The following is an 11356-nucleotide window of genomic DNA, read 5'->3' on the forward strand; positions in this document are numbered from 1 at the left end:
TCATGGTCCAAGAAGGAAAACTACTGAGGAAATTGTGTTGTTTTTTTTTTTAATACAAGTACAAACCCAACCCCTGGCTTGGATCCTAGCCATTTTTATCACATCCTCCACATATTCCAATGAGATTTAGTGACCTAGTTTTTGAGAAGTAAATAAGCAAGTTTTCCTTATAATCTTCATAAGTGGTATTCATTTCTCTAGATACCCCTAACCTTTTTGGAAACAGTGGGGCCAAGACCTTCGGCGGATTCTCTGGCTCATCGTTTGGAGAGCAAAAGCCCACAGGCACATTCAGTTCTGGAGGAGGGAGTGTAGCAGCACAAGGCTTTGGATTTTCTAGTCCAACCAAAACAGGTACTGATTATGTCTAGTCTGTCACCCGCCTGCCTATATGATGCAGAGGAAGGAGTAGGGGCATATCTGAGGGGTTCCCGGGGTGGGGAAAGGGGGTAGATATCCAGTTTCTATTACATAGAAAATTCAGGACTCAAAAGGAAAGCATTTCCAGTTTAAAAAACAAAATCTTAAAAAAGCAAAGTACTTATGAATAAGAGACAAAGATACTTTATAAGGTTGTTTCTCTTGGAATTCTTTAACATTAAATCAGTCCAATGGGTAATTACATTACCCTCAGTGAGATTTTTTACCTGGATTCCTTGGGCACAGGCTCAAAGAAATATTTTTTCTGCATGGTCCTGAAGATCATGGAATAGTCCACAAAAAAAATTTTTTTTTTTCCAGTTACATGTAATAACAAATTTCCACACATTTTCCTAAGTTCTGTGATCGAACTTATCTCCCTCTCTCCCTTCCCTTCCTCCTCCCAGTGCTGGCAGGAGATTCAATCTGAATTATACATGTATTATCGTGCAAAACATATTTCCATATTGTTCATTTTTATAAGTGTCCACTCCAAGCTTTTAAAGAGATATTGTTTTTATAACTTAAACTGAATCACTTTTCTCCAATGTGCCATACCCCACCCAGACGCCAGACTTGGTGTCTGATTTTTATTCTACTGCCGTTTTAAATGAATGGGCTAGTATAATTTCTCTGCCTCGTTCTGTCTGTGACCTCAGTGAATACTTTAAAGAGCCAAGTTTGTTTGTTTTTTATTACTAACAAGACTGAACTTAACTAAGAAAATTCAGTTTTTGACTTGTCATATTTTTTTCTTTTTAAACCCCTTACTCCCTCCATCTTCAAAATACTGTGTATTGGTTCCAAGGGAGAAGAGCAGGAAGGGCTAAGTGGTGGGGATTAAGTGACTTACCAGGGTCACATAGCTAGGAAGTGTCTGAGGCCAAATTTGAACCTAGGACTTCCCATCTATAGATCTGACTCTCAGTCCTCTGAGCCACCAGTTACCTCTTGTCAGATATTTTTAAAGAAAGCTACTTAACACTATCATAGCCATGGGTCAGTTTTTACTTTTAAGTGGGCAGATGAGGACCCTTTCTTGTTTCATTTGGTAACCTAGGAACCTCACAACCCTGGGTACCCCCCCCCCCCCAATTGTTTTGTTGTCCCTAGAATATCTTTATCAGCTTTTCTTCCTTAAATAGTTGGTATAACAGTCTGCTTCCTGTTTGAGAGTAATTTTAGGTGGTTGGTGGCAGAACACGGCAGTGGAAAGTACCACTTCACTTCCTCCTCCCTCTCACTAGAGTGACTGAAGATTATTCTCAAGGGACTAGATGTGGCATCACCAGCTTCAGCCAGTGTTCCACTAGGCCTTGTTTCCACCAGTGGTGCAGTAAGCAAGCAGGCCCTGCCTGTATTCTAATTGTGCTACCTCTCCCTCTGCAGTGGGTTGGTAAAATATTTAGTCTCTTACCCCTGCTGCAGGATATTCATTAATGTATTGTATTTAGTAGATATTGGGAATCCTTGCTCCAATTCTAGAAATGACGTTTATAAAATATATAAAACCTATCTCTCATCAATAAGAGTGAGTTGTGTATCCCAAAACAAGTGAGCTCTCTTTTTGTGGGATATGAACATGGGGATTGGTTTCACAATAATATTGCGTTTTATTTTTATCTGCTTCCTCTTTCTTCTGCCTAATTTACTTTCTATACCATCATATCTGTTCACCATGTCCAAAAAACCCTTGTGTACAAAGCACCAGATAAAGCTCCATGTGTCTAGAAAGTAATTAGATCTGTAATCAGTCCTAAATAATTTAACTCAAAGAGTTTTTGAGCACTTTTCCACACACACGCACACACATGTACACACAATTATATTTGTATCCAAACTATCCATTATTGTAGTAGAGACTGGAATTTCACCTGCAGTACTAAAATACATAATGTTTATCCAAAAGTGAACTTTGGCAAAAAGTATCTCCTAAGTTCTCTGACAACAAATTTTAAAAAAGCAAATGACTGAATCATAAAATAACTATTTACTACCAAAATTCAACTAATGGCCTTTGGTGCACAGTATATGATTTTTTCTGATTGCATAATGATTTCTGCAAAAATAGTTTACCTTTAGTTTTATTGAATAATACCGTGACACATCATGGTATTATTCATCCACATTCTAGTGGATGGAATTGAAATTTCTTTTATCTCCTTTAGACATTCATCTCTTTGGTTTCCTTTATTTATATTAACTTAACAGTTAAGTCAAGTCAAGTCAGCAGGCATTTATTAAGTGCCTACTATGTGCCAGGTAAGTGTTAAAAATACAAAGGCCAAAAAAAGAGTCTCTTGATTTCATAGAGCTTGTATTCTGAAAAGTCCAATTTGCATGTTTCCATATACAAATAATTATGTACAAATGCAATGTGTACAGGATAAATTGGAGATAATCAGCAAATGGAAAGCACTACATTTAGGGGATCAGGAAGGGTTTCTTGTAGAAAGGTGAATATTTTACTGGGACTTGGAGCCAGGGAAGCAAAAAAAAAAATAGAAATGAGGAAGGAGAGAATTCCAGGCTGGGGAAAGGGGTGTAGCCAATGAAAATGTATGTAATCAAGGGGTCAGCTAGGTAGCTTGGTGGATTGAGAGTCAGGCCCAGAAATGGAAAGTCCTGGGTTTCAAATCTGGCCTTAGACACTTCCTAGCTGTGTGACACTGGGCAAGTCACTTGACCCCCATTGCCTAGCCCTTAACACTCTTCTGCCTTAGAACCAATACATAGTATTTTTTTTTAAACCCTTACTTTCTGTCCTAGTATTGGTTCTAGGACAGAAGGTAAGGATTTTAAAAAAGAAAAGAAAATGCATATAATCACAAATTGGGTTGTCATGTGAGGAATAGCGAAGAGATGAGCCATAATCTCACCAGGCCTCATTTTCCTAAAATAGGAAGGTTTAGACTAGTCAATCTCTTGAAAGTACTATGATTCTTATAGGGGCAGCTAATTGACTCAGTATATAGAGGCCTAGAATCAGGAAGGTCTGAATTCAGATTTCTGGTTTCACACACTTACTAGCTGTGTGACTGTGGGCAAGTCATTTAATCTCTCTTTGCCGCAGTTTCCTCATCTGTAAAATACTGACAAAAATAGCACCAGCCTCCTAGGATCAAATGAGTTAATAATTGTAAATCACTTACGGCAGTGTTTGTCACATAGGAAGCATTATATTAATGTTAGCTACTGTTATTACTATTACTATTTTGTAGCTCATCAGTTTATGCCAAAAGAATTGAGCAACTGCCTTCAGTGGCCACTATTCTTATCCTATTTTAGAACCATAGGATTGAGGGTAGCTGGGTGGCTCAGTGGACTGAAAGTCAGGCCTAGAGATGGGAGGTCCTGGGTTCAAATCTGGCCTCAGTCACTTCCTACCTGTGTGGCCCTGGGCAAGTCGCCTAGCCCTTACCGCTCTTCTGTCTTAGAACCGGTATTGATTCTTATACTGAAGGTAAGGGGTTTTTTGGGGGGGGGGTTGTTGTTGTTGTTTTCAATCATAGGATTGGCCCCACAGATCTCTTAGATATTTAAATAACCTGTCTGTTCTCTGGAGCCTTTTCTGGGTGAGCATGTGCTCATACATCATCTTTCTAGCCAGATTCATAGTAGAGAAGAGGTGAAAGGAAAGATGCAGGGCACACCGGATGCCTTAGAATCACTGACAGTCCTTGTGCATGGTTTCCCTGGGCTTATATAGTACCAGTCTTCCCCAGAAGACAACCTGTGAGCTTCATGTTGAGGAGTAGATTTTTTTAACTGTATGACAAGTCCCTGGTACAATGAGAGAAGTATTCCCTGTCCCATTCCACCCCCCACTCCCTCCTTTGATGCAACAAGAGAGAGACACTGATGAGAGATGTGAGAGCCATTATGCTTTAAATAAATAAAAAGCATCTGGCTGTTCTCCAGTGCTATGCATCTCCTTTCATTTCCAATGTAACCTAGTTTGTGGATTCTCCCTGATAGGCAATTTTGAGCATCTAATTTTATAACTTGGATTTTCATGGGATCCTTTGGCTTGCCTCTATGCTAGTAGTGGGTAATGAAATCTATATCCCATTGGAAGCTGTAGATATTGAAACTGCTATCAATGACTGGTTTTTCATTGGCAGTTTCAATAGCTCCAAGAATAAGCCAGGAAAGGATCTGAAATATACCAAGTGTACTCTCAGGTAATGATTCTGGTTTCACAAGATTCTTCATTATAAAACTTTCATGCCTTTGAGAGAATGAATTCTCTTGGACAAATTTGATGGGCTCTTATAGGCTTATCCTTTTGATTTACATAAAATGAAGATCTTTGTGGATCCCAGACTCAAACTAAAAATTTTTTGGTACTCATGAGGGGTTGTAGGCCCCATCTTAGGGCTTTATAATGTATTTGAAATTCTAACTTTTTTGTCTTCTCTTTCTTCTCCCTTTTGGTTTCCTTTCATTTTTCATTTTAATGTTTCTACCCTTTTAATGTCCTCTCCTGTCTACCCAACCAACCCCTTTCTGTCTTTGGTTTGGTTTTGTTTTGCCTCTGTTTTGCTCAGGTGGCTTTGGTGCTGCTCCAGTGTTTGGCAGCCCTCCTACTTTTGGGGGATCCCCTGGGTTTGGAGGGGTGCCAGCATTCGGTTCAGCCCCAGCCTTTACAAGCCCTCTGGGCTCGACGGGAGGCAAAGTGTTCGGAGAGGGGACCGCAGCTGCCAGCGCCGGAGGATTTGGGTAAGCATGCTCTTGGAGATAGGAGACAGAGGCCAAGAGATTCACACCAGGGTAAAAGGCTTAAGAAGCAGAAATCTTCTGAATTTTCCCAATTGTGGGTAGTGAGATGGAAGCCACTCCCTACAAGACTCTTCTTGAGAGGTGCCATTAAACCCCAAGCTGCTTGAATAGAAACAGATTGGATATGTGGTCAGACATCAACTGTGTCTGCACTCCATAACATTAAGAGAGGAGCCCATTGCCCATGAAAATTGGTAAAAATAGGGAAAATAATCCTTTGCCAGGCATTTCATTTGGGACAACCAAGATTATTACTCCATGTATTCATGAACTTCTATTATGCAGCCTTGAACAAATGAATGTCATCAGATCCATCTCTCCTGGGACTCCTCTGTATTTAATCTGTTGTCTCTAAGCAAATAGCACTTTGTTGTCCCCTTTATACCTTATACTCCTAGACTGGGCATACTGCTCTATCATTCCCATGAGCCGGCTACTGTACTGAGCAGTAACTCAGCATCCTGGTGATTGCTCAGATTTCAAGAACCCTGGCTGCCACGTGCACAGGGACAATGCTGTGTTGGGGGTAGGTTTAGAATCCCCAAAACTCTACCTTGACTGTTAGTGCCAATGGAAAAATAGCCTTTCACTCCACATCAACTCCTGAGGAAATATACCTTGTACAGGCGACTGTTCCTTGTTCTAAACAAATATTCCTAGAAGTAAACATTTCATGCTCCTCCACTTTAGAATTGGGCTGAAGGAGAGATGTAGATGAAAAATCTCTAGAATTGGCTTTACGAGGAATGGCAAGAAAGATACCGTCTTCCAAGGCACTTTGCTTCAATACGAGTTTTAAGTAGGTTTCATCTACGTGGCAACCGTATCTCCTCCATCCTCACTTAGCAGGTGTGGAACTCTTGCCTTTGGCCCCACTAAGACCCCAGTGTGAAATCTTGAGACCTGAAATGATAAAAGAAAATCTGGGCTGAAAAAGATTAAATTCAAACAGAAGATAACTATGCTTGTGAAACTGGTTTAAGTTCTCCTCTCGCATGTTTGAGAGAGAGAGCAAGCTGCTGATTAAAAGGCAGACAGTGGTTTTAACAAAACTTGTTTTTCTCCCCTTAGAATGATTATATACTGCAACACCTTTATGGTTAAGGCAGTTGAACCACAAGTTTCTGCATCACTGAATTTACCCATTTCCCTTCATAACTAGTATAGATGTGATTCATTTGACAAGCCAAATATCTGGTGAATTTGTCTTATAGATCAGTATTCCCTTTTCCCAGAAACCCCTTCTGGCTTATTACTTTTTTTTTTTTTTGTGGAGAAGAGGGCAGGGCTTAACCTTTTAAGGTAGAATTGTGAAATAAGTCTCTTTGGTTCCCCTGGCTGTCCCCTTTTCTCCACCCTCAAATGTGTCAGGATTAAGGTTTTGGCCGTGTAAAAACCGAAGTGGGGTTTTTGTATTCATACTGCTTCTTAGCCATAATACTAAGACCAATGTGCAATGCTAATCTCCCTGTAGGATAAGCAGAAGCATTGAGGTAAAGAAAAGTTTGCAAGGGAAAGGAAAGAAAATTTGACAAAAGCTAGTGTTTCTCAGAAAACCTTCATAAATATTACTCCATCTGATGATTCTTTTACCACAAATTAGCTTGGGAGTCCACAGTAAAGTGCTTTTGATTCATTTTTTAATTCTTTAATGATAGAAGATTAGGGAGCTCACCTTGGTTTGGTGCCTTTTCTATGAAGCAGACTCTGTGTAGCCAGATAATTCAACTTAGAGCACTTTGCTCAGGAAGCCAAGGTCACAGGTTAAAAGCCAAGTAAGGTCATTAACATCTCTACCACAGATGCTGACCAAACATCTGACAGGTGTATGCTATTAATTAGAAGAGCATTCTTTCAAGGCAGTATGAATGGATCTGAGCAGATGTATCCCCACTCCTGAAAATAGGAGTCTTAAATGCAAGTGCCCTTCCTACTAGTGATAGGTTATTTCAGCATCACCTCTGTATGAAAAAGACATCAAACCATCCCTATAGTATTTCAGAGTGAAATTATAGGTGTAGAAGTAAGCAGAGTTTCAGTGTAGAGAGAAATGAAGCTGGGTAAGGGGCAAACAGTTTTTAACTCAAAAGAAAAAATATATGTATATTTTATTAAGGGTATGAAATGAAAATTAAGGAGGAGTGAAGGTGGATAACCTGCCCAATATTTAAATGACCAGTAATTTCATTGTTTAAGATATAACCAAAATTGTAGCCAAGCTTTGCTTATTTTTTTTAAACCCTTACCTTCCGTCTTAGAATCAATATTGTGTATTGGTTTTAAGGCAGAAGAGCAATAAGGGCTAGGCAATGGGGGTCAAGTGGCTTGTCCAGGATCACCCAGCTAGGAAGTGTCTGAGGTCAGATTTGAACCCAGGACCTCCTGTCCTAAAGACTCCCCTTTCCAGGAAGCTGTTGGCTAGAACTTAGTTCATTACTTCACATCACAGATGATGATGATCAGTGAGAGGGGAATGATAGTAGCATTGAAGTCCAGCATGAACTGATGAGAAAAAGGCTCCAGAAGAGCCAGCAATACAGATGCTGAACTCCCACTAATGAACATGCTCTGTCTTTGGAATCCAGGTTTGGCAGCAGTAGCAATACAACGTCATTCGGCACCCTGGCTAGTCAGAACGCACCCACTTTTGGTTCACTGTCCCAGCAGAGTTCTGGCTTTGGGACACAAAACAGTGGATTCTCTGGTTTTGGATCAAGTGGAGGAGGTAGGAAACCAGTTCACTTTCTAGCACAAATACCCTAGTCCTATCATTTTCCCTGAGCTGAAACTCAAATAAATGCTACCTGCCCCAAGGAATTCTAATTCTAATTCTGGAATCTAAATCTTTCCTTATGGTTCTTCATTTTAATATTCTTAAATTTTTGAATGGCTAATGAAAGGATGTCCTTTTTCCACCTTTCTTTCCTCCCCCTTTCTCTCCAGCTTTAAATTAGAGAAGATAAATGGTGCCATTGGTACCATGTAAGGTAATGATTTGCCTTTCCCTCAAAATTTAACTCAGAATCCAGAAATTCAGAGTAGAATCAAAGAGAATGCAAAAAGAGTTGACTCTAATAAATAGCTTGTGTTTGACTTGGCACTCTGCGCTCTTCAGAACACTTTCTCCTATTTGTGCCATTTTTGTCTCATAATAAAACTATTATAGATTAGATGGGTGAAATTATCTTGTTTTTACAGAGGAACATGCCAAGGTCAGGTTCATTAAATGATAGGCCCCTAGAATCAAATTTAGTGGCACATTCAGGTCTAAAACTCAAGTCCTCTTATTCTGAGGCCAGTGTTCTCTCTGTTCTATGTCCAAATCACAGATTATTAGAGGAAAGGCCAAGGCAAGCATGTAATGAGATGAATGGGAAAGCACATTTCCCATTGGGATGTCCTTTTCCTATCCTAGCATAGCTAGAACAGAGAACTTGTGCAAAAGATGTTTTGTGTGAAAAGGTGAGATTATTGAACATTGAGGAATGAACAAAGGATCTAGAGAGTACTATTGACTTATTGAGTATATTATTGACTGAAAAAATAAAGATTTAGGGCATTTTGATCTTTTAAACCCTTACTTTTCATCTTAGAATCAATCTATGTATTGTTTCCAGGGCAGAATAATGGTAAGGACTAGGCAATGGGAGGCCAAGTGATTTGCCCAGGATCACACAACTAGGAAGTACCTAAGGTCAAATTTGAACTCAGGACCTCCCATTTCCAGACTTGACTTGATCCACTGAGCCACGTAACTGCTCCCTGTTTTTTTCTTAATGGACTTTGTCATATGTATAGATAAACTCAGTAAAGCATCAAATACAATGCAGTGGAAAGAACACAATATTTCGCGTCAGAGGACTTGTGTTCAAATCCCAGCTTTGTCACTTACTCCCTGAGTAACATTGGACAAGTGTTTGAATCTCACCAAACCTCAGTTTTTTCATCTGCAGATGAAAAAAGTTGAAATAGATGACCTCTGTGGTCCCTTCCAGCTCTAAAGCTATGATCTTACGATTCTTCCCTGCCAAGTCAGTTTCTGATAATTTTCTCAATTAATCCTATACTTTATTGAAAACTTTAAAGAGTGGGGTGTTTTTTCCCTCCAGAGGAAAAATAGAAAGGAAAAAATTGTTGAGTGTAGGCTGATTGAAAAAACAAGTACCTTGATCCTTTTAATTTCTCTTCTAGGGTTTGGCTTTGGATCATCTAGCACGTAAGTACCTATCTCTGGCCTTTTGTGATTTTTGTTATAATTTTTTTTAAAAAGAGAGAGATAGAATGAATGAATGTGTAACTTGGAAAAAAAAACTCAAGAAAAGTACACTGAAATAATGACTTATTTATTTGGATTTTAAAGCAGAAATTAAGGATCTGCATATTTTTCCTATTTAGTTTTCCATAGATTTTCTTAGAGACCTCAAGTTTAAATAGCAATATTTGAATTTTATGTCTGTTGGTGGTGGTCATGTTTTGTTGAAGTAAGTTGAAGTAGACGCTAGTCCTGTCCTTTCCTTGTGTGACAGACAAAAGGAAAGGAAGAACATTTCCCTTCTCTTAGAGCATAGTATTTGAAAGCCAGGACTTGAGGGCAGATAAAGAAAATGTGCATGTTCTTAATGATACTTGCTGCCCATTGGTGGCAAGGTGTTGGATGGCCAGAGGTGCCACATACCCTTCCCAAACTCTGGTCTTCATAGAATATCTCTATACTGCTCCTGTACAAAATTGCAGGAACATTTCTGAAACATGAAGTCCTGCACCCAGAAACCTAAGTCAGTGCTTTATAAACCCTCTGTGGGACTCATGGGAGTCACTACTCTGTTCTACTACATCCTTGCAGGTCATCCTCAGGGTTTGGTGGATGGAGAAGCTGAAGGGATCCTGTCATTTCTTTCCGTTCCTGGGATTGACTGCATGCTCGCCTCCTCCTCAGATGCAAATCTTGTATCAGCCTTGTAGAGGGCATGTGCCCTTTTTTTATACAGAAGATGCTGAATGCTTATTTTTTATTTTTTTCTCTATTAAACTATTTGACCTCTTTCTGCAGAGAATGCATTAGGGTTTGTTTCAGGATATAGTCAGGAAAAAGTATTCCTGCTGTCTTGTAGACCTGAGAAATTCACCCAGCCTTATGCCAACCTGAGCGATGACCAGTGCGTGCCCTTCCCAGTAGCACTGAAAGAAAGAGAAATATGGCATTTACATAGAAGGTGTTAAGACAGGAGCTGTTTTTTGGCTTGTTTTTAATTAAACTTAATTTTGTAGAACATGTCTTGGTCTATCCTGTCTGTGCCCTCCCACATAGTGCCCCCAGGGTACTATACCCTTCATGCTGAAAGAAGAAGAGAAACTCATCTTCACTTGGAAATCAATATCAGGACAGATACAGAAGCAGCAGCACCTGTGAATAAAGTTAGGAAGAGAGAAAATTTGGGGAATCCTTATATACCTAGTAGGACTTCACTTCTTCCTTGGTTTATGAATCTGAAATCCTTGATGAGAATTCAGAAAGAATGTGGGCCTCTCTCCAGACCCCATATCTCCTTTTTCCTCCAATCCCAGCCCCATTCGATTTTTTTTCCTCCCACTTGGTTATTGATATCCCCAACAAACATGTGGTTGGTGAGTCCCATTTTCCAGTGGCCAGTCCCCTGAGACGTGGGTGAAGTCTGATACTAGGGGAACACGTAGAATTAAAATTTGCTTCATTACTCCAACTGTTGCTTTTTTGATGAAAAGCTGTTGCCTATTTGTATTATTACACTGTTGACCTCCAGCAGTCTCTAATCAGCCTAGTTAGGATCTGGGACACTGTGTATTCCATACCTATCTCTTCCTCAAGTTGGAGGAGTTAGTTTATTTGAAAGGCCAGCCTTTATCTCTGGGATTCAGTGACCTTGGTAGCTACTCCTATCAAGCCTTCTAGGACCACTGTGCCAGATAGGTACTCTTGGGATAGATAAACTGGAATTGAGAATACTGGGCTCACTTATATATAATATACTCAGTTGCTCTGCCTACAGAATTGGAAAGCTGAAATAGATAAAAGTAATAATAGTAACCCTTTCCTAGCTTTCTCAGCTTGTAGAGTACTTCCTCACAAAAGCCCTCGGAGAAAGCCTGGTGCAAGCATGATTATGATCTCCAAGTT

At 39.7% G+C, this 11356-nt stretch overlaps 1 protein-coding gene across 5 annotated transcripts in view; it reads left to right on the forward strand.

The window, feature by feature from the left end:
• The window catches only part of NUP214 (nucleoporin 214), a 103093-nt gene extending 92619 nt beyond the window's left edge, over nucleotides 1-10474 (forward strand). For all 5 annotated transcript variants that reach the window (XM_007475163.3, XM_007475164.3, XM_007475165.3 and 2 more), the window contains 5 exons: nucleotides 202-354; nucleotides 4971-5142; nucleotides 7788-7927; nucleotides 9394-9418; nucleotides 10046-10474. In XM_007475163.3, the coding sequence (XP_007475225.1) occupies nucleotides 202-354; nucleotides 4971-5142; nucleotides 7788-7927; nucleotides 9394-9418; nucleotides 10046-10079 (524 nt within the window). In that variant the 3' untranslated portion in view covers nucleotides 10080-10474. The remainder of the gene's footprint in view (nucleotides 1-201; nucleotides 355-4970; nucleotides 5143-7787; nucleotides 7928-9393; nucleotides 9419-10045) is intronic.
• Nucleotides 10475-11356: the final 882 nt, after the last annotated feature.

This window comes from Monodelphis domestica, chromosome 1 (assembly GCF_027887165.1).
Source record: "Monodelphis domestica isolate mMonDom1 chromosome 1, mMonDom1.pri, whole genome shotgun sequence".
NCBI lineage: Eukaryota > Metazoa > Chordata > Mammalia > Didelphimorphia > Didelphidae > Monodelphis > Monodelphis domestica.